We start from the raw sequence: 25,658 nt of genomic DNA on the forward strand, positions 1-25,658 counted from the left end.
ATAAAAAACTACAAGTAACTACATAATGACAATGTAAAACTGAAGTTAAATTTTTAATTATTTGTTTAACTGAACAAAAAAAATGTTTGTAACACTATCCTTCCAAAAGTTACAAGAGGTTACCTCTAAAGTAAAGACAGTTTCATTGTAAAACGTTTTCTTCTGAAAACTTTACAAATATTTTTTATTTCTCTTAAACTACATACCTTATACTACTTCTCTATATAATCGCCACATGAATTAAGAGATTTATCGTAGCGATAACGTATTCTTATGCCACCAATCCATTTACCCATTGATTAACAATGTGCCTACCTCCAGCCAATCAACTGTCCGGGCACAACCCTAACCACCCGGGGTAGTTCTCTACTCAGACATCCTCAGCTGATCTGCAGAGTACAAGATACTGAAGGAAACCAGTCGCTATTAACCACTCTCTGCATGTCTTCCAATTGACCCGCAAATCCAGAAAGGAGTTTATTCTCTCAGTTCCCTAACAATTCTGGTACGTTCTGCCTCATACCGGGAACAAACATACAGGACATGGTCCATAGTATCGTCAACCCTACAATCCAGGCAGAGGCTTTTTTCTTTTTCCTGTTTAGCCTCCGGGAATTACCGTTCAGGCATTACTTCAGAGGATGACATGTACAAGTGTAAATGATGTGTAATCTTGTACAGTCTCAGTTTAGCCATTCCTGAGATGTGTGGCTAATTGAAACCCAACCACCAAATCAGTTGATTTGGGAAGATGCAATCACCACTAGACTAACCCAGTGGGTTTCCGGGCAGAGGCCTGAATTAACCAAACCAAACCTAGACAAGCTTTCCCTAAAGGCAACATGTCTCGACAGAAATTGTGTAATATTCTGATTGGGAAAAACCCACCTAATCGCTCACAGACCAGCAACATCTGGGAATATACCATGCGTGTATCGACCAGTAGAAGATTCATTCCACCTAACTTGCCAAGATGAAATCTTGATTTTCAATCTCTCACATATGCCCTGGAGTAAGAAGGCCTTCCTTCTTGGAAACATAACGCTTGCTACGTTCCGTAGCTAGGATATCTATTGGTTTCATGCTAGCGATCACAGAGACTGCCTCTCACGAGACAGTTCTGTAGCCCCCGACAGCTGCTAGCAAAAGCAGATGCTGGGCTCATAATAGAATATCCCTATAGTCCTGAAATAGCGTACGATGAGCCCAGGCAAGCCTGGGCTAATGTTGTACAATGTATAACATTAGAACCTCACAGAAACCTTTGTAAAGAATCTGCATGGTACGGAAATTCAACCCTCAACTGGGATGGATGACTCTATGAACACCACTGATTAACAGTATTTTTAAGTTCATCGTCATTTGCAAATTGCTTACCACCCAAAAATTCTTTCAATTTTCCAAACAATTGGTAATCAGAAGGAGCTAAGTCTGGATTATATGGTGGGTGATCATAAATTTCCCATCTAAATATTCTCAGTAAATCACATGTTGAATCCACAATACGTGTGTTCAGCTTCATATCTTATTTATTTATATTTATGAAACATTTTGGTACTTTGTTTTCTTCTTTTTTACAGCTGTAAATTTAGTTGGCCTAAGTGCAGTTGATGTTAATATATGTATTAATTTAATAGAATGTCACTCGCACGTTCATAACTACACATGTTCATCTCATCTACTTAACTAAAATACATGACACAACAATGTAATAGTATATAAAATATAATTAAATATGTAAAAAGCTAAACAAGAAACATTAAACAATCATTTTAAGAAGTGAATCAGTGCGTTTTATTTAACATAAAGTTTGTATAGATTACAGTATCTAGATTAGTGGGCATAATTGCAGATGCTATTCGACTCACACATGTGTGAACATTTTTTGGTCCTCCTCTGCAGATTTGAAGATTTATTTGGGATAGTGCAAATTTAAATATGTGTTCTTCAAATTACAATTACCCTTTATCTTCAATTGGATTCAAAGTAATATATAAAAAAGATTTGATTAACTTTGCCATCTTATATTGAAATTGAGGTTACGACATCTTTCTATCCAGGATTTACATAATATTATTTTATTTATTTTTATTTCATTTATAGTAATAAAATATTTTTCAAGTCATAATAAAATGTATTATATTTTAATTTGATATCTTTGTGATCAATTGTTACTGTAACTTCAGTACATTGTAATCCCTAAATGTATTATGTTTTGATTATTGTATGCTTAGTATAATATGTACTTATGTTATCTTATTGTAATTATAACAGTATTGTCATACTGCTCTAACACTTAACATCTTACAGACTATTATTATACTGTATTACAGGTAGATGTATACTACACACAGACACATACGCAAACAATACATACATACACGTCCAACATGTACATACACAAACATATCAGGTATACATATACAACTAGAATGTATTTTGAATGCACCTGGATAATTTATTTATCAAGTCATGTGGTTAAAATTCCAATGACATTACTCATACACTTATATATTCAATAGCATCACGCTTAGTCTGGCCATTGAACACACTTTCACTCCAATGGAATTTCAAGAAAAACACTTTTAAAAGAAATCCTAGATTCTAGTGATCCTAGGAATATATTGTCAATGGATCATGATTATTCATGCCACTGAATTCACCGTCACTCTAGTTGGGCCCCAGGAACAACACTTTTAAAGACATCCCAGACTTAAGTCTCATGGTGATGTTAGGCCAAAATATCCATTGGAAACACGCTTAGTCTGGCCAGTGGATGCACAAACAACACAACATTTAAGATATATCCTATATTTATTAAGGATATAGTCAGTCATAAATCAACCTCTGTAGTCATGAATCAAAATGATCTGACAGTAAAAAAGCATATAATATGTTACAGTTTTTCAAAAACCAATTTTTATGTAATTGAACATTATTATTTATTAATATAATATTATAAATGTTCATACAATATGTTATGGACTGTACTGATTTATCATAACTCAATACAATATGTTGTTAGTATTAGAATCGTTCTAGCATTTACTTGTATTACAATGACTCTATGTGCATTACAATTTATTTATTTTGTAACATGTTTAATATTTATTATTGTACAATTATATGTTCTTTGAATAATTGTAATTAATGTACTATTAATATATTAATGTAATATTACATTATTTATTTTCTTATACAATTGTGAGATTGCAGATCAAAAATTGTCATTACTTATGATATTTTATTATTAATATTAAGAAAAAAAAATCATTGTTGATTTTTTGGCGAGTAGTATGTTCAGCTTCATATGTTATTTATTTACATTTATGATATATTTTGGTACTGTCTCATTTTCTTCTTTTTTACAGTTGTATATTTAGTTGGCCTAAATACAGCTGATGTTAATATATGCATTAATTTAATAGATTGTATTGTTCATTTGCACGTTCATAACTACACATGTTCATCTCAACTCATAAATTAAAATATATGACACAACAATGTATAAAATATAATTAAATATGTTAAAACCTAAACATTTTAAGAAGTGAATCAGTATGTTTTATCTAACATAAAGTTTATACGGATTACAGTATCTAGAGTAGTGGTCATAATTACAGACTCTATTTGACTCACACATTTGTGAACAACGTGGACATGCATTATTGTGCAGCTGGACAACGCTGTCGATCAGCCACCCATGTCACCGATTTTGAATGGTGTACTGTAACTTACATAGAGTTTTGCAGTACGCTTCTGCATTTATAGTCGTTCCATGTGGCATGAAAGTAATCAGCAGTATGCCAAACTGATCCCAAAAGACTGTGGCCATCAGTTAGCGTCCAAATGACTGTGGCCTCTTGTCCTTTGTTGGTCTGGTTGGTGATTGAGGATGATGCCATTCACTTGACTGCTGTTTTCTCTCTAGCGTGTAATACAAAATATATGATTCATCACCAGTAACAATTGAATTAATGAACTCATCACTTCTGTGTAGTGCATTGAAAATTCCAAAGCAGGTCCCATTTGGATTTTTTTTTGTGACATTTTGTTAAAATGTGTGGCACCCAACATGTACAAACCTTTCTGAAGCCTAAATGGTCATGAACAAAGCGATTGATAACAGCTCTTGAAAAAAAAAGGAAATAGTAGACCAGGTCGGAAATGGTTGAGCGACGATCATTTCTGATTTCATCATCAATGCGTTTCAACAAGTCCTCAGTGATTATCAAGGGCACCCCCCCAAACATTCATCATGCACATTAATTCTATTACTTCTAAACCTTTCATACCATTTTTGGATGTTTCTTTCATTCGTTGCATTATCACTGTACACAGCAACCAACTGCCTATTTAATATATAAACATATGACAGCCATTACCTATAACAGCAGAATTTCAGCTGGCTTAACATTTTGATGGTTTAAAAAAAATATGAGTCCATGTACTTCACAGTCGGTGGCAACCTTGGTTTTCCTATTCATTTTATAACTCACATTTAATCAAAGATACTACAAAACAACTTACAGACAACAATGCAGTGTGTACATTACTAGTGTAGCCTTGAATGACACAGGTTCGCCAACATTAAGGAGAGAAACTTCCCAACAGTCTTTACTTTAGATATGCATTCCCAGCGATTTTTACTTGTATATAAAATAAAAACTAAATTAGCATAAATAGTATTTGCAATCATTATGATGAATTGTTGAAGAAAAATAAAACACACAGTCTAAATGGTTTATTTGAATAAGTCTATACATTACAAATTTTTTTGGAAAGACAAGGGTTTTCCTTACAAAAAAAACTGAAGTGTTCTATAGTAACTTTAATACCTGAAAGAAAAATGTACTACTCATCAGAATACATTTAGAGCTACAAAATCTTTGAGTAGGAATGTGCTGCACCCAACCTGCTTAAAGACATCAATTAAGAGTAGAAGTTTGGATGGATATCCTTAAAGAGATCTTCTGCAATCCTGTCTTACTTATAAATAAAAAGATAAATCTCTTTTTCTAAAAGCATCCTTTCTGTTATTCTGATACATCCTACTCAAGAGATAGGTTGGTTCTGGTTAGACATACAATGGATATTTGGTAAGAATCTGGGGATCTCTAGACCTAACTTATGGAACCAATGAATGGCTTTCTATCCTTTGATTGTACAAAAACATCAAACTGTGATTGAACTGCTAATAAAAAAAATCCAGGCCTCCTATTCCCTTTTAAATTAGGAAGCCTGATATATTTCTTATGACCTACTTATTGTTTTAAATTTGTAGAAAGAAGAAAGGTATTTCAAAGTGAAATAACAAAACAAAGGAATTGAATAAGAAATAGCTTACAAAATTATGCACATCTACAGTGAAATATAATATCAATGTAAACACAATCCATGTCCATCATCAGCTCAACAAGTGTATAATACTTACCAGCAAATGTTCGATGAAAACCAAGATCATCTATTTCAGTAATGAGCATATGAGGTTCAGCAACACCGGTGTCGGATGAGAGGGCTTCCCTCAGTTCTCTAACATCAGCATGAACTGGCAGCGATAAACCTAATTTTACCTTTAAAAAAAATCATTAACCATAAAGAAACTCCAAAACTCATTTGTTTAAAATTAATTTTATTATAATATAAAAAAAATAGACTATAAAACAGAAACTGTAACCTGAAATATATTTTTTTTTGCAGTAGAAATTAGAAAAATAAGATTGAAAAATCAGATTAATAATATATAATATAAAATAAGAATTATTTTTTCTACGAAATACAAATAAAATTTTACTTAAATGTGATACAATTCTTATTAAATTAGAGTTACAAAGTTTTTTAATTAAGAGCCATTTTTATATAAAAATTGAAATACGCAATATAGAAAACCTGTATTATAACAAAATAAACTAACATAAACACTATTTTTCTACATATCTGCCATTCACTGAAATAAATTTTTGATATCGGCTTACCGACTTCATTATTCTGTTACTGAAGAATTCTCCTGCCTGTGTTTTAAACCAATTAATTACTCTGTTTTGCAATTTCTCATCATCTTCAAACTTCTGCAATGCAAGCCCATTGTTTTAAATGAAGTAAAAGGTAATAATCACTCGGTGCAAGAACTGGACTATAAGATGTATGTTTGAAGATTTCCCAATGAAATCGTCACAATTTTTCAGTGGTGTTGGGCATGTGAAGTTGTGCGTTATTGTGGAGAAACAAACTCCTGTCGGTTAGCTTCTTGTGCCTTTTGTTTTGAATTGAACATCTAAGTATTTTAAACATTTCAGTACGAATCTGCATTAACAGTTCTTCCCCATTCAAGAAATTCAATCAGTAATATCCGTTCGATGTCTCAAAAAACTGTATTCATAAGTTTTTTTATTGAACTTTCTAGCTTAAACCTTTTGGACTTTGTGGATAACAAATGACGCCTTTGCAATGATTGCTGCTTTGTCTCAATTTTGAATAAAATATCCACATTTCCTCACTGGTCACAACATGTTTCTATAAATCATCACCTTCATTTTCGTAGCATCTCAAAAATGTTTGAGCTGCAGCAAGACGTTTTTCTTTGTGTGTTTCTGTCAACAGTTTTGGTACCCATCTGGAACACAATTTTCTATAACTCAGTTAAAATGTTTTTAAGTTAAAATGTCAAAGATTACTGATTGTGAAACAAAAGGAAATTCAATCGACAATTGAGAAACAGTAAGCCTTCTGTTTTCAAAAAACTTTCAAGGATTTTTACATTCATGTTATCAGTCAATCATTTAAAAATGACAGTTGGGCAATCACTAAGTTTTCCTCGTGAACATTTGTTCTTCCTCAATGAAACAAACGACACCATCGGCGAACTTTAACTTCACTCATAACACTAGATCTGTAAACATAGACAATTTCTCTATGAATATCAGCAGCAGATTTATTTTTCACCAATAGATAATGAATTACTGATCGCATTTCACAACTCGCAGGATTGTTTATTGTAGCATTTATTTCAGCCATGCTATATACAGCAATTAATGTGAATAATGTTACCTATTGTTGCAAACAGTTGATCATTGATATATAAACATGCTACACTAGCACATTTACACCGCATCTAATGGTGGCAAATAGATATATATATATACACATATACACACACACAAAGACACAACTTGAACCAATAATGAAATGCAACTTTACATATTCACACAAAGAACAAATTTTTTATTTCAGATAACAAGTGATCTGAAATCTTTTCCTGCCCTTTCGTTCAAAACAACTGAAAAATTTCCATACGGGTGAATTCTAGTTTAATCATATTAACTATATTTTAAAAGATTTCTGTAACTAAAAATTTTATAGGGCAGTATTGATGAGCATAAGTTGAAAACCCAAAAGTAAATATTGGAAAAACATGAAATTTCCAAATTATACGAAAAAAGTTTCAAAATCAATACTAAATATTTAGCCATTACATTGTATTGTTTCGAGCAAGATACAAGTAGAACATGAGGAGGGACAGAACAAAATCCAAATGCAGGTGTAATTCATTGTAAATGTGTTTTAATTAGATGTCATAACTGCACACAAAACCACATATGTAAATTAGTTGATACACACTATCTGCCCAAGATAATTTTATAATAAATCGAAAACTAATTTAATTTTAAATGAAAACATCATTTCAAATACGATATAAACATTATCTTTGTTATAAATAAATATCATTTTTATATAATTTATGATACTTTTGATTTACCAATTGTGGATGAATAAGGTACATAGACAAAAAAAATTATAACACTTAAATAAAAGAAATAGAATCTTTTTATTGAGGAGGAAAAAAAATAGAAGACAATGTGAGTAAGAAACAGCTAGAAAATAAACTAACAGAATAATAAAAGGAAAGTAAACATAATCCTACTTAAAATATCATACGATGTGATTTTTACATCACACTTTATTAGTAGCACTTAAAAAACGTTATGCAATAATTACACAATTTAATGTCAGTTATATAAACAATTTTATACAATAAACAGAATGAAAAGCAAAACCGGGCAATGACCTAGAGAAAGTAGATTAATCAGATTTCTAATGGAACTGATTTCATACTAAAGCCTAAAAGTAAATAACCCAAAGAATAATAATGCTAAAAATTAGAAATCATTAAAAAAAACAAATATATATATCATTAATTTATTTAAACGCTTTATAGTCCATAATTCCTCTTTTACCTACATATATTGAATTTCAGCCAATCCGCCAAGTACAGAATTAAAGAAACATTCTTACCTGTATTTCCTTTACATTATAGCGCTTTCAAGCATAAGCCCATTCTCAGTAATGTTTTCTGATTTATCTTTATTTCCAATTACACACATAACTACCATACAACATCTTTCACTTGATTACTTTTTATAATTTTGGTTGTTGAGCAAGACTGTATTAACATTATGTAAAGCAACATCGAAAAAGATTTTAAATAATTTATAAAATGTTAACCTTGATTGCAATTTTAATGTTTTTAATTTAAAAAAAATTTTTTTGACTGAACAAATGTATGTTCTGCAAATGTTTAAAGGTTTTTTTATTTTTCTTATGAACCAAAATTATAAAAAGTAATTAAGAGTAAAGATATTGCATGGTAGTTATGTGTGTAAATGGAAATAAAGATAAATTAGAAAACATTACTGAGGATGGGCTTATGCTTGAAAGCGCTATAATGTAAAGGAAATAAAGGTAAGAATGTTTCTTTAATTCTGTACTTGAGGGATTGGCTGAAATTCAATATATATACAAAATATAAAAATAAATAACAATGAAAGAATGTATGAGAATAAGAATACAGTAAATGACATCTCAAAAACCTGTTTACATATTATAATACAATATTTTTCAGTAATGCTATGTAAACATTTTAGTATGCAAATTACAGTTTTAGTAATAAGGAAAGGAATATAGATATTTAAACTGTACTTAAGAAACCACCTGCAGCGTATTTATTTAACAATCTGAAAAAAATATTTACAATTATTTTTATATTCCTTTTATTAGTTTTTTGCATTGACAAAAACCACTGCAATCATAAAAATATACTCATCCAGAAGGAAGCCGAGTTTAACATCATTTAAATTCAACGATCAGGAAAACCAGTTATCAAAAATGGATTAGACCACAAAGATTTCACGACTGAATCTTTTTATTGGCAAAAACATAGAAGATATTGTGAGTAAGAATCAGCTAAAAAATAAACTAGTAGAATAATAAAAGGAAAGCAAACATAATCCTACCTAAAATATCATACTATGTGATTTTTACATCACATTTTATTAGTAGCACTTAAAAAACCTTTCAATCCTATTATATCAGATAGCCCAGAGATTAAATTAATCCTGGAAGTAAGTCAGTTCAAGCACTTCAGAAATTTATCAATAACACTTTACTATAATCAAGAATTTGACATTGATTATGTCTTTTGGCAAAGATATGGTTTTGTTCTAATTAACATCAAACAATGGTCTGACAAAATATAGAGTTCAACAATAACAAATAAAACAGTTACTTAAAGAACCTAATGAAATAAAGTCATCAAGTCTCATGATAAGTTATCCCTTACAACCTGTATAACCAAGTTGTAAAGGATAGCTCAGGATTAAATTTACACTTGAAAGATTTATTTAACATACTGTAATATTTTTAACCTCTAAGTAACTGAATATTAAATGCAATAAATTATACATTTAGTGACTACTAGTTGTTTTTTTAAGGTAATATAAATCAAAGAATAAAGAAAAATTATAAAAGAAAAATCTAACACGATATTTTATTATATAAAAAACATTTCACATTTTTTTTTAGGGCATTAAAATGCCTTTATCTAGCATATACTTTGGCTATTAGGTAGGTTGCATAACAACCAGACGAAACAGCATTCCGAAGTTGGTCAACAGACAGTACCCCTAAGGAACACTGGCTCTTCGGACACTAGTATCCAGAGTATGAAGAATATAATCAGTAGTATAGAATAAAATGTCACGAATAAGGAAGAAGGTGGTGGAAAAAATAATTCACTTGTGTAAATAGTTTACTACCTTCACCAGGGCTCTTATTAACCATTATAAAACCCATTGTGCATGAACTTAAATAGTAAAAGATACAAAAAGCAGAATATTCTTCTGCAGTTGAGGAACTAATAAATTTATTATTGGGATATTAGAATTCTTCCAGCCAACTGTTATCTATTCTCATGTTATTCCTCAGAGCTGATATCATCCAGTCAATCTAAAAATTAGTATGTTACAAAGATCACATTTTATATAGCTACCTACACCATCTAACTTACCTTATTCTAGGTAAAATCCATGTCTTTTATTTTCTGTTTTATTAGATTGTTCATGACCATATTGCCTTATTTTTTCTTGTATTTTTATAAAAAATTTAGTTAAAAATTTTAAATTATAGAAAAATTTAACTTATATTTACCCTTTTTTGACAAATATGTCTATAACTTCATAATAATTGGCACAGATCAACTCTCCTAAATTTCAAGTTGTACTTTGTAAAATTACTCTAACCTTTAGCAAATATTATTTTAGTTATCATAGTAAAATGGTTAATTCAATTCTTCTGATCTATCTAAGACCGTTTCCAAAAAGCTAGTACAATAAGGTGTATTTATGTTTTCTTCTCATATCAACTTTAATACTTCTATAGACTTCTGCATAAAAGAGCTTGCATTTAAAAATGTATATTTTACAAATGATTATATTGAGAAAAAATTCAATTTAAAACTTTTTCTTTTTTCATTGTTACATTATAATTTATTTACAGCTTATAAAAAAGCCCAAATTATAGATAATTGCACACAAAAAGTGCACTATTTTCTACCTGTTTTTCTTGTAGTGCAATTTCAAGAATTCAAAATTTTATTACGAGATAACATAAAAAATTAGTGATCAGGAAACTGCACATAAAACAATCCTGTTTTTACAATAATGACAGTTTAATATTCCATAATTTTGTTAGAGATAGTATAAAAACTTAGGATTAAGTACATTTCAGAAGTCTATTTATTAAAATAGTATTTTTTGTAGTTTTAAGAAGGGTTTAAATATTTTAAAGGATTTCATGACTTGAGATAAGTGATACAGTGATCACTTTTTAAAAATTTGCTATTTTGGCTCTCAATAAAGATAAAAAAAAATTTGACCCTGAACCAGTTTATTTTAAAGCATTATTATAATAGATACATAGTTAAATAATTTCAAAGAAGAATGGAATGAAGTGAAGGTTATGATGAAAAAGAAACCTTTAATTAAAACAACTCAAGTATTTTGCTAAGTGTAAAGTTAATTCATATAAATGTTAGAACATAGTATAGGATTTCATACCAATCTACTTAACTACCTCACTGTGTATCATTGTAAGGGACCGATCCTTTAATGACATTGAAAATAGCAATTTTTAATGAAAATCAGCCAAAAATAGGCATGCTTCAAACATAATTGGGAAAAAAATTAAAAACTTATTCTTACACACACACACACACACACACACACACACACACATATATATATTTAAACAATATATTAAATTTATTTATAACTAATACATTTAAACTTTTCTTTATCTCTTAACAATGTTATGGAATGTTAAAACTTCATTACCAAGAAAACAAGTGAAAAAATTTTAACAATATTTTTAACATGTAATTTTCAATGATTGCTACGGTTTTCTTTGAACAAATTTTAACACACAACAATAACGTATTAAACTACGTTTTAATACAATACAAAGTTCAACTTTTACAATCAAACAGTTTATAATATAAAGTTCAAAGACAAGATTTTTCTTTCACAATGAACTACGGTACGATATCGTACTACTTTTTACAACCTTTTATATTTTCATTTTGTTTATTTGTTGTAACTTTGATTTAACCTTCAATTTATTTGTAATTTTTAATTGGTTTGTAAATTTTCCCATTTTTTAATATTATTAATCCATAAAATGATGGTTCTCACACGGTCATTTTTATATTTAAAATATAATTTATTTGAAATAGGAATCTTCTACTAAACCAACTGGTTATTTTTTTCTACTGAATATAATTTATTTAAGATTATATTAAAAAAGAATCACGATTGTTTAGTGGAGAGGAAAAATTCTTTTTATATATTCTAGTTCCCTAGAAAATATTACCCAGCTCTAGAATATTTGTTGTTACTTGACTTTGGTAAATCTAGATTAAAATAATGGTCATTGACAGTGTTTTTAAATAATGATGAAAAGAAAAATATTAAATCTTGATCAACAAACATCCATACTCATCACTAGTACATACTACTAGTTTGACTATGAAAAAATGTATATCAATGTAAATGATGAAATTAATTTTAATATACTTTATCACAAAATATTAATGTAACTAACGGTTTTTAATATAATTCTGAAAAAAAATACAGTTGTACCTTATAGTTTATGATCACATAGATTTAATTCTACATGGATGTGAAATATATTTGTAGATTTTAAAAATTTAATGTGTATTTACCGTAGAAAAATAGATAGTATTTTTTCACTAAACAATGTAGTTATAACTAGGAAAAGATAGAAATCATTAAAACAAAGTTGTGCAGGAAAAATAAATAATAAAATACAGTACTAATACTCCTACTAATATGCAATGTTTTCAATGTACATCAAGCCAGCAAAGTGCAACCAAATGGAATGAAGCTCATTCTACTTTTATTTCCTTAAAACTGTAACAGGTAATTTTTTTTATGAACTAAGTTAACCGTGTGAACTTAAAATAAACATGTATTTTCTTATAATTTTTTATTAGGCTTATGGAAAATGAGTAATTTTTTTACTCACTGTTGTACAGAAGCATTTTTTTACAATATTAAAACTTTATCCACAACTATTATGTTTTCAACTTTAATTTATAGATAATGTATGGTGTATAATTAAAGCTCTTCTAAGTTTTAAATTATGAAATTTCTTTAGAAGTCAAACAAATGAAAGATATTAATCAATATAGTGTGCCAAATTAGTATTTTTTTTACTCCAATATTTTAATGTCTTTATAGAGTACATATCCATTAATTAAATAAATTTACTACTACACATCTGTAACTTTAATTCTTGTTATGTTCAGCGCAACAGGTTTAAACAGGTTTTTTCTAGTCTGAAATGCAATATGCATTATACATTTGCATATTTTGCTGTTTTCTCGGTGTCTATATATCTGATACAGGATTTTCCCAAAGAATACGTTAGGATTAGTTATATATGGCTTATGAAAAAATAATAATAATACAGTTTTTCTTTCTAAGAAATGGGAATTGAAACTGATAAAAATTTATAATTACCTGTCTAGGCTGTTGTGATGTATACACAACAGTAACAAAAACAGGCCTAAATTGATCTTGAGGCACGGGGACGGAAACACATAAAAATGGATCGAATGTATTAGACTGTCGTTTACAACGTGGACAAGTTAAAGAAGATCTAAACTGTGCCTGGAAGACAGCATGTACGAAACTGTCATTACAACGTAAATGATTTGCAAGTGTTTCTTGAGCTACAATATCATCTGGTCGACCAAATGAATTCTGAAAAAAAAAATTAAATGCACATTAATTTCATAATAAAACAAAATTATAAGAAAATGATTAAAGTGTAATTAAAAACATTGGAAAAATATTTCACTAATCTGATTAGAGATGTATTAAAAAAGTTAAAAAACACACCATAAAATAATGACTAGAAGATAAAAATAATTATTAACATACAAGCTAGCAAACACTCTAGTAGATAGTAAACACTCAATAAGTACTCTTATTTATTCTAATAATAGCTATAGACAATACAGCAGAGCAAAACTTTAGATTATGTATACAAGAAAATACTTATGATTTCTGCGATACCTATTTACTTCCTTGTACGAAGTAAAGGAAGTTTTATGATCACAAAAACTTTCGGTTGACAGATTTCAACGGAAATATCCATTTTGACTAGTTTCGGCATGACATCTATACGTACATACGTATGTATCTTGCATAATTGAAAAACTATTAGCTGTAGGATGCTGAAATTTTGTATTTAGGATACTGTAGGATTTTGTAGGATGCTGTATTTTGTATTTAATTTTAATTTTTGTCTAGTTGTGCACCTCCCCTTTTTATTGCAATCGATTGGGCTAAAAATAACCAAAATCCAAAACATTTGGATTTTGGACTTTTTCTTAACTGCAGTAATAAGTCCTCATTGAGAGCTTTTCAATGATATATCATACATTGTATTTATTTTTATTGGTTTCAGAGTTATAGCGAATTGAAATTTTAATAAATGAAATATTTGGATCTTATACGGGGAAGGGGCATCGGTTCGAATCTGACTTCATCTGCCCCCCTTTTTTTTAAATTTAAATATATTGATTTATTAATAATTATTAACCTGATTGTAAAAAAAAATGAAAAAATATCACAAGTTATTAGTGAAATAAAATTTTATGTATTTTTCATTAAAAAAAAAAAAATGTATATATGTAATTTAATAGGCCTACAAGTAAGTCATGTGATGTCCACATCATATTTGGTAAAACATCTGATTATTCGTTTTTGTTTTCATTTTATTGATGATTACATCATAATACTTTAAAAAACATAGTATAAGATCAATATACAACTTACATTTATTTAGAGCAATAAAGGGATTTTTATACTCTATCCTAATATTTCGGGCAAGATTGTTGAATTAATAACTGTATGAATATTTGATGTTAATAAAAAGTAATATTTTAGCAATTATGTGACTGTTCACTTTATTAAAAAATTGGAGGATCATACCTCACTTTCAAATGAAATATGTTTAAATGAACTGCAGCAAAAAATGTGCATATGTAATAATTTAATAGGCATGAAAGGAAGTTATGTGGTGTCCATATCAAATTTTTTTGGACTATAATTAGATACACGGACTTCAGAGACATTAAATAAAACAAGTTGTTTTATATTAGTGTACACCCAGTGTCATCTGAAATATGGATAAAGAGTTTAGCTAAAGTATATATTAAATATGACTTAATTTTAATATTTCAATTATAACTATTTTTAATTTTGATTCAATTTGCATGCTCTTCAGTGAGGTTCCAGATATCTAGAGAAGCTTTCTTCATTCATGGATCTTCACCCATTCTACATATAATGAGTGTATTTACTTATTAATACATTCAATTTTGTTAATCCATGGATCACCAGCCTAGTATTTTTTAATTAGAATGTTGGCTTGAAGAGTATCAAAGAAAGTACAACTGATTTGGCCAGGCCCAAACTATTAACTTTATATACAGAAGCAATAGTCCAATGTACATTATTACTTTTGTAGCTTATATAAATTAAATTCAATAAATATTTTTGTGTAATGCTGTTATGAAACCTTTTAAAACCTCTCTACCTTTTAAAACTCTGTACCTGTTGTTTAATTTCTGGAGGGAAAGAAATTTCTGTTACAATGTATATTAAAAAGCTAGTGTGTGCAAAACCACTGATCGATAACACATGGCTCTGTACATGTAAAAATCCCCTGAACCCTAAAGCAATGGTGGGAAGGGGATGTCTGTATGGGTCCTTGAAGTTATGAGTGGACTTGTTTGACTTGTGCAGCCACTGGATAAATACCTCTATCTCACTGTATACCCTCTTTTCCCCATCTGTGTTCTATGAGTGCAGATCAAATCCTGCTAGTATTTTTCTGAGGTTCTCAGAACCTATAGAACTGATGCAATCTTGACAAGATCTGGTGGGGGAGTTTGCCTTTGTGAATTGATCTAGTTAGGATCCTCCATCCAGTGTTTTTACACTAAGACAAAAAGATTAACAGAAGAAGTGGCTACTGAGGGAAAAACCAAGCCTTCTAAAATATATATATATACTAATAAGAAAACTGTAGCGTACGTATGCATATTTATTAATCTTCAATTGTTTTATTTAAAATAGAGAAAATTCTTAATTTTCTAATCATGATCCCCAGTAGTGTAAGCAGCATCTTATGTGAGAAGCATTGAAGATCAAACAGAATAGCTAAAATTTCTATTATTTTTCACAATTACACTAAATGCTACATCATTTAACAGTTAAGAAAATTGATACAAGGTGCAAGCAAGATCTTATCTATCTTTCACAACACTGCTATTTCTGATTATTCACCTTCCATTAAAAGTTTCTTGGATTTTCCTAATTGAAATTATACGTACTAATGGTTTTTAATATAAAATAAAAAAAATAATATAACAAATAACAATTATTAAATAATTAAAAAATTAAGCATTATAATAATTACACAATTATTATTCCTAAATAAATAAAAAAGTTAAAAAAATAATGAATTGTTTATCAATTAATAAAAATACTTGGAAAGAATGATTCATTTTTCATGATTCATATTATCACAATTATTTAACTATAAATAAATCATTTGATACTAATATTTACAGTTTATAATTCAATGTTTATTGATAAAACACAACCACTATAACAAATCTAATTACATATGTATAAATTTTGTGATAGGACGGGGAGGGGGTGTGTGAATGATATAATGAATTCATTTTTCACTAATGGATGTTAAGTATTGGAAAAATGTATGAAAAGATCAGTTTCTTCTTATCAAACCAAAATATTCAAACTTTTTTTAATAAGTACAGTCAAATGATGATGAGGTCAACAGCCAGTATTATTTAATAATGGAAAACAACATTAAGAAAAGAATTTTATCTATTATTTTTTTAAAAAATACTATTTAAAATTTATTTAAATATAAAAAAAACTCTGCATAAAAAAAATTAAAATAAGAAAAAGAATTATCTAATGATTTACCAAAATGAAATACTATCAGACATGTTACATGTGCACGCGCGCGCACACACACACACACACACACACACACACACACACACACACACACACACACATTGTAATCAAACAGAAAGTTTTCTTTCTAAAAATTCTGTGGTTTAAAGTGTAACAATAAAACAGTTTATCTCAGTTCATGGTAATGCGCCACACACCATAGGTTTGATCAGATACAACACTTTTCCAGTAACCTTATCAACATATGGTAATATATGCTTTCCAAAGGAGAAAGGAAATTAGTCATATACTTAATCTATCTCATAATCTTGACTTTGTATGTCATATCAGTTCTAACTAAACTTCTGCAACACCTGAGAAACAGCATTGTTGAGGTTCAAACTAGTCTTAGGGATTTTATACAAACAACCAGCATACAAGGGATAGGTACAACCAGTATTAAGGGAGATATAACCTAAGTCAAATCTTCTTAACTGAAAATTATTAACATTAATTATAGATAATTTATTTTCCTTTACTTCTAACAACTAAATCTATCATCATATTTAAATTTAAAATAAAACACAAAAATATAACGTCACAACTAATTTTAAATACAGTAGCAACAACTTCAAAAAAACTTTTATTTTCTCAAAATATCATTAAAAAGTAAGGAATTAAGAAAATTATATAATATCCTCTTCAAAGGATTTTCTAATTGAGGAAAATCTTTAATAAAAATCATACATAAAACCTTAACATATAAAGCCTAGTCATAGACTGCGCTTTATGCACAGTACAAACATCATGTAGTAAATATCAGGGAAAGTTTATTTATAAAGCTGTCTTAACTAAATCACAACAAATATCATAGTAAATAACTCTATAGATTCACAACAACTTCAGCACAAAACCAGCAGTGTACCACCAATACCCATTTACTTAGTACTATATATATTTTTTTGGAGGAAGGACTTAGGATGCGGATTCACACAATAGGCACTTCAGCTATCAGACAGTAAAAGGAATCAGAGTTTCTCCATATAGACAGATATCCAATCACCATACCATAGTACTCTTCAGATCATGGCATCCTTAGTTCGGAGAACCTAGCACGGTCAGACTAACGTCCTTAAATACCAGAATAAAATGATACAGGAAAAAAGTTGTAGATGGAAAGAAAGGGCAGATGATTTAATCATTTAGATTAGGATAGATTACAATCTTGTTCAGGACTTAATAAATCCTTAATACTCAAAACCAATAGAATTCTGCGTGCAAGAACTTACGTAAAAGTTATGAGAAAGGACAATTTACTTAAGGGAGATCACTAAAGCCAAGCTAACAATCCCATATCAGCGTTCCAGAAAAGAAAATAGGTTGTGTATTACGTTTATTCCTCTTAACTGAACCTTATTAACATTAATCGTAGATAATTTATTTTCCTTTACTTCTAACATCTAAATCTAATATTGTATCTAAATTTACAATAAAAACAAAAATACAATATAATATCACAACTAATTTTAACGTTAAACAATGCTTACCCTACCCAGAATCATTTGTGGGGTTTGGATATCTTTAACAAGGATGGGAGCAGAATGTAACCAATCAATGATTATATGTTGATCGTCTCAAATATATGCTGAAAAAATCTGTTTTTTCCTCTAAGAAGCACAAGATCCACTTTTGGAACATAGTCTAAGTCCTAAAGAACAATATTTGTCCATCCCCAGATTTATGTAACATGGTTTAATTTTATTATTATTATTATTAATTTTTTTTTTGTTAACACAAATTAATATCACTTTTTTCCAAGAGCATAAACAATCTTTATGTTTGCTTAGTGATAAACAAAATAAACCACTCAACATTATTATCAGAGTAAGTTATAAATAAATATAACACAGGAAAATAAGGGTCAAGTCAGCTTCAAATAAACATAAACAAATGAAAAAAAAAAAGCTGATTTAATTCATCTATAGCTTTATAAATAATTTTTTATAGGATTGATAAAAAAAAAAAAAAAAAATTAGTCTGTACAGCATAATTGCTAAATTCTATAAATTCTAATCTTTGTATTATCAGATTAATACCAATTAAAAAAAAAAAATAAGTTATTTAATTTGTGAAGATCAGGTCTGTAGTAAAAATAGCAACGTTGATGATGAAAACTAATGCTATCCTCTTCTATCGAAGAAGAGGGGAATAAACTTAACCCTGATCTACATCACATGACCTAATTGTAGTTCACAGTACATTACACTAACAATAATAAATGGTTTTCTGTACACACACACACACACACACACACACACACACACACACGAAAAAAAAAAAAACAGGAAAAAATATATTTCATCTTTCAATCACAAGATCATTGTACAAAGAATTAATAGCTCATACAATGTCATTTCATTCACATTCTAGTGCAAACTGGCTGTAATTAACAAAGTTTTGATTAATATTACATTGATACCAATTGTAAAAAATGAGAACAATTATATTACTAATAATACTTTAATAATTTGACATCTAAGATTAATTAATAAAAATATCATACTGCATGAAACAATTATAATAGATTGTTTTCATTCTGCTACACTAATTAAAATTACTTATTAAATTTAAAAGAACAGTATTAAAAAAAAATTGAACAAGTATTAAAAAAACATTGAGAAACTTAAAAAAATGTTTTTTTTTTTAATATGCAAAGCAAGACAGGAATTTTTCAAAGTGTACCTAGTAATCATTAAAAATGTTATAATTACAAGCTCTTTAAAATTATAATTTCCAAATAAAGATTTGTAATTTTAAACAATTTTTCATATTTTATGTTTTTATCACTCGCTAGGATTATAATTTAAAAATTTTTAATTTAAATAAAAGATTGCAAGTGTTTGATGGTTTTATAATATATATATATATGCAGCTGATGATGCGAATCAAATTCAGAAAAGCGCTTCTATTATGTAATGAAATAAGGCAAGTCATCCTATTTCAATTGTTCTGTACTTAGGGTAGATATATTAAATATAAATTAATTTAATAATAATCTTGCAACTTACAATTTCAATGTTCAGAAGATACTAAATATCATTAAGGGCCATGCATTAATTACATCATAAAATTTTAATTATTGACGTCTGATCCACCAACTGAGATTGCATGAGAAACCAATGAGATAAGGAGCAAACATAAAACATTAAAAACAAATTTTGAGTTTTAAGATGTGCAAATGCTTTGTATTCATTACATTATGAATTACTACAAAAACCCCTTTTTTCAATTTTAGTAAATATGTCTAGTTTATTATGTCAGTATTTCCGGAACCAAATATAATTTTTATTTAATGAAAAAATAAATGTGACATTAAAAATGCTATTGGCAACTGTCATTAAGCAACCAATTTAATGTTATACCTTTGCTATGAACCGCCTTAAGAGTTATTCAACTTATGTTGAATAATACTTCAAATAATGAGTATTTCTAAATTAGTTATACAAAAGTAACCTTTAATAATGAAAAAAGTAAATGACTTACAGAAATGTTTGATACAACACTGAATACAGTAAGTATATCTTCAAGTTTTATTTACAAATGTTCAATATGGCTACCTTTTGTAACATGGTAGATGTCCCATCTGTAATCAATTTCCTGCCAAATTCTATGAAGCATGTCTTGATCTACAGTGGCAACTGTTTGTTTATCCGGTGCTGCAGCTCATCAACATTTCCTGGAAGCGGAGGAACAAACACTCCGTCTTTAATGTAACCCCATACAGAGAAGTCCATTGGAGTTAAATAAGGCAATTTTGATGGCCAGGAAATCGTTCCACCATGTCCAATTCAAATTGTCACTTTCTATTGAGATATGCGACAACTGCACAATGATAATGTGGTGGTGCACAATCTTGATGGAAAATTAATTCTTTGCCCATATCCCTGTTGCAATTGTGGCATTAGATAATGTTCAAGCATGTCCAGATACAATATGCCAGTTACAGTTGACTTGGCAAAAAAGAAAGTTTTGTGACAGCTTACCACACAAAAAACATTTACCTTAGGCGAGTCCCATATATGTTCAATTGTGTGACGTGGATTACACTCATCCCATATTCAAACATTATGTTAATTCACTTTACTGCTAGTATGGGAGGGTACTTGGCCACTGAATTAAATTTTTATTAAGATAATATCTTCGGTTTCAATTTTGTTTTAACATGTTTATACAAAACTCAGTTCATTTTTCTTTATTACCTTCACTCAAAACCTGTATCAGTTGTAATTTGTAAGGTAATTTAGAATTTTTGACATGTTCAGCAAAATTTGATGGGTTTCCCGTTTGCTGCTCTATCGGCATGTAAATGATTGTCCAATCCTAACCGCACATGACAAAGCACTTCAGAAGTAAAAGATTTAATTTTTGCTTTTAAGTATTTGATGTTATTTATAAGAACATTACATTGTTTATATGCTGCTGATACTGCAATAATTTGGAAGGTTACATATAATTTTAACATATATAAGTTTATTTTGCATTTTATTTTATGGGGTAAAAAGAAAAACAGGTTAATTATTTTATGACAAGTGAGGCCATATCATATCCTCGGGCATGCAATTACTTATACGGCCATATCCAATTATGTTTACAAATAGACCAAGTGTATGAAACCTAAACACTAGTAATATCTTTTGATATTACTGGTGTTCCAATTCATATGGTAACTTTTTTCCAATCATGTGATAGTATCTGAGGCTGTCTGCAATTCAAGGGTGAAATTGAACATTTTACCTAAATGAAAATTGGAAAAATAATGAATTTTACATTTTTTTAAGTAAGAATGGATGTACGGCAATTCTGATATTAAACAATCCTTCATTTAAAAAATTAATTATTTACTTGTGGAGTTCAAATAATGTAAAATTTATATCACAATACAATTAAATATAAATGAATTAAAATAAAAGTTAACATAAATTTTTTAAGAGAAAAAGGAGAAAATAATAAATTAAGAGGTATTTAAAAATGATATAAATATGAGCATAATAAAAGGTACATGATAAAAACAAAAAAAATAAAAATAAATTTAAAAAAATGGAATCTTGATTGATAAAAAAAAACTAGTAGCTAAACTTATAAATGTGTGTAAATTTACAAAACATAATTTAGAAATATTAATATTAACATAAAATGAAGGCAATGACAACAAGGTCATTCATTATATTAAAATTAAAACATATATCTATCAAAGGTTATTATAAGGCTTATTCAATTACCATTTTATATTTTACATTAACATCATGCAATTAACAATAACATGTTACTTTAAAATAATTTATAAAATAAATTCACCTTGTACTCATACTAATAAAATTAATACTAATTTAATATCTTTCACTTCACTGTATCTTTGCTCTATTTTAAAGATAATGGTCTAGACAATGTCATAAAACGACATCTGTAACAAATACTAATGTATTAAGGAATCAAATGATAACTTAATAGTACTAAAATTACTTAACATAATATTTATACAGACACAAACACACAGTAGTAAAGGATATAATAATTCTACCAGTAACATTACACTGATATAAAAGCTACCTTTAAATGTTTTAAAATAAAAAAATTAAGAAAAAAGATAAATAGTACATAAACCATCAACATTATCAGTTTCAACCTTGTGTTCCAAGTATTTTTGTGGTGTTAAATAAGTATACATTTTTTCCTGTTGCTAGTTAACAATATGCAACTCCCCCATGGCCTAATGAGATGAAGATGATATGCATGACATGTGAAAGAGGTGTAGTCTTGTACTGATTCAGGCTGATCATTCCTGAGAAGATAAGTGAACCCCAATCACCAAAATACACTGGTAACCAATGTTTTCTTCAAATCCATATAAAAGCAACTAACTTTCACTAAAATTTGAACCTCAGAACCTTCAACTTCAAAAGTCAGCTATTAAACAACTGATTTACAATGATGAGTTACCCGCTGCTAGACCAATCTGGTGGGCTAAATAAATAAGAGAATAAAAAAGGAAAATATTAAGAAAATTATTTATATTTTATTAATCCAAAAAATACCATCTTTATTAATTTTAAATAAGTAACAATTTTTTCTACATTTTATTATCTACTCTAAATTAGCACAGAAAATTGTGAACACAGGGAAAGCATACTCCTAATAAGCGACTCAAAAAATTCAGTTAACAGGAATTTCAGTTTAAAGATTTATATAACCGAGGAAATAAAATAGTACAACTCCAAAAACAAATCCAAATGAAGAATAAAGAATTTGATAGCAAATGAAAAAAAAAAAATGCCATTAACTAAGCTAAAACTGAAACTTGGAACTTCTGGATGAAATCAAGAGACCCTACTATTCCGGCAAGGAGGTCAGCATAAGACAATTATCATTCTATTTCACTAAAAAAATTCTGAACGACTGATTCATGTATTCTGGAAATTCCAAATATTTAATGCATCTTTCTTGATTTGAGCCCTGAGCACAAATTCATCCCTAATTAATATGAGTATATATTAAGCTGGTTACATCCATTTCACACTATCCAGAATGTGCTATTAATTTATAACAAATAAAAAACAGAATGATAGCTGCAGATAGTAACGAGAACAACCCACCAGTGGTGAACTCGACAACGCAAATTAGCTCTTTTTGAAGTTGAGAGTTTGAAAGTTCAAATCCTAGTAAAAGCAGTTAACTTTTATATGGATTTGAACACTAGATCGTCGATACTGGTGTTGTTAGGTAGTTGGGTTACAATTAATTTCAGGAATGGCGTTTTCTTCGAAAAGTAGTTAAAAAGAAAATTAAATCTTATAACTATTAATATATTATGATAATAATATTATTAACAATGTTTATATTGCATGTAAATAATTTAATAATATTGGGATGTGTCACAGTAATGTTTTTAATGAGCTCAAGGACACATTTCATCGATAATCGAGTAAAACGTTTGTTTACATCAATTTCAAGTACAAGTAGAATGGACTCAATTTTTTTACTTTTATATAATCACTAATTTTTATAGATGTAAAGTAAGATGACGCCGTTAGATAAATAAAATGTACAACTCAAGCCAACCTAGTGCAAAAACTAATATTATTAACATATAAACACAAAAAGATTTGAATAAATAAATACTTTGCTTAATGCTTGTTATTTTTAACTGGGCAATTTAAAAAAAAATTAAGACTGAGAAAAACTACAGGTTAAAACTCGTACAGATTTCTTATACATTTATATATATAAAATGCATATAATATCAAACATTTAATAATTCTTTATTCTGGGTTTTTAATGCGTTTAATAAATATCTTAATTATTATTAGGTGCGAATTAGCCTATTGAGGACCGTGCAACAATTTTCTTTTTCATATTTCACTTCTTTTCTAAAGCTGTTCTGCCTTCTGCTATTTTTGTAAGATGTTCGGCTGTTAGTTTTCTTTTCTTAGTTTCCTGGAATTTCCTAAATGCAGTTATTATTTTTCTATACTTGCTTCTATCTAGCACATCCATTTCTGAAAGTCCAAGTTTGGTTTAAGTCTTCCTTGATTTCTTCTAAATAGGACTTGAGAAATTTTCTCTTTTGGCTTATAATTAAAAACTTTTTTTTAAGTGAATCTATGGTTGTCCATTCTTATCAAGTGTTCAAAGCCTTCTCTTTCTTATTTGTGTTGTTATTGATTTAATACGTTGATCTTTTTCACTACTTATTTTAATCCATTTCTCCCCACACCTTTCTTTCTTGTCAAGTTCCACCATTAGTCCCTTGTTTTTGAGGGAGGGTGTTTCTGCTCCATGTTATAATTCTGTTCTTATCACTGTATTGTATGTCTCAGTTTTGCGTTTCTAGAGATGCACTTTTTGTTGTACAGTTTCTGTGTTAAGATTTGTATCCTCTTTAATTTACCTATTCTACCTTCTCTATTCCACTGTGCGTTGTTTCTCCTAGATATTTAAAATGTTTTACTGTTTCTATAATTCCTATGATTGTTTTACTTTCTTCATATTGGTAGGACATGAATTTACGAGGGTCATCTCTAAAGTAAAAACCGCTAGGAAATTCCTCCTATCCTTAAGGTTGGCGAACGTGTGTCGTTCATGGTCACGCTATTAATGTTCACACGGCATTGTTGTCTGTAAGTTGTCATATTGTAGTATCTTTTATTACGTTAAATAAATAATCGGAAAATCGATGTTGCCGCCGACTGTGAAGCACGTGGAGTCATACGTTTCTTAAACCATCAAAATGTTCAGCCGTTTGAAAATCATAGGCAGTTAGTTGCTGTGTACGGTGACAATAATGAATGAAAGAAACGTCCGGAAATGGTGTGAAAGGTTTACAAATAACAGCATTAAAGTTCGGGGCGGCCCTCGATAATCACGGAGGACTTTTTGAAACGCGTCGATGATGAAATCAGAAAAGATCGTCGCTGAACGATTTCCGACCTGGCCTTTCTCTTTTTTTTTTTGTCTAAAGAGCTGTTATCGGTCAAGTGAATGACGTTATGCTCGATCACCAACAAAGGTCAAGCCACAGCCATTTAGACGAAAATTGATGGCCACAGTCTTTTAAGTCGGTTTGGCATATTGCTGACTGATTTCATGCTACGTGGAACGACTATAAATGCAGAAGCATACTGGGAAACTCTACTTAAATTACGGCGCACCATTCAAAATCGGCGACGCGGGCGGCTGACCGACGACGTCGTCCTGCTGCACGATAATGCACGTCCACATGTTGCGGGTCCTGCACGTGATTTACTGAGA

General features: G+C 29.1%; 1 protein-coding gene across 1 annotated transcript in view; it reads right to left on the minus strand.

Annotated features, from left to right (window-relative positions):
- Nucleotides 1-25,658, minus strand: part of LOC142330334 (ubiquitin carboxyl-terminal hydrolase 31-like) — a 148,073-nt gene that overhangs the window by 21,297 nt on the left and 101,118 nt on the right. Inside the window, exons 2-3 of the mRNA XM_075375560.1 lie at nt 13,374-13,616; nt 5,435-5,573 (exon numbers count right to left, since the gene is read on the minus strand). Of these exons, the coding sequence (XP_075231675.1) occupies nt 5,435-5,573; nt 13,374-13,616 (382 nt within the window). The remainder of the gene's footprint in view (nt 1-5,434; nt 5,574-13,373; nt 13,617-25,658) is intronic.

Source organism: Lycorma delicatula, chromosome 9 (genome assembly GCF_047948215.1).
Source record: "Lycorma delicatula isolate Av1 chromosome 9, ASM4794821v1, whole genome shotgun sequence".
Taxonomy (NCBI): Eukaryota; Metazoa; Arthropoda; class Insecta; order Hemiptera; family Fulgoridae; genus Lycorma; species Lycorma delicatula.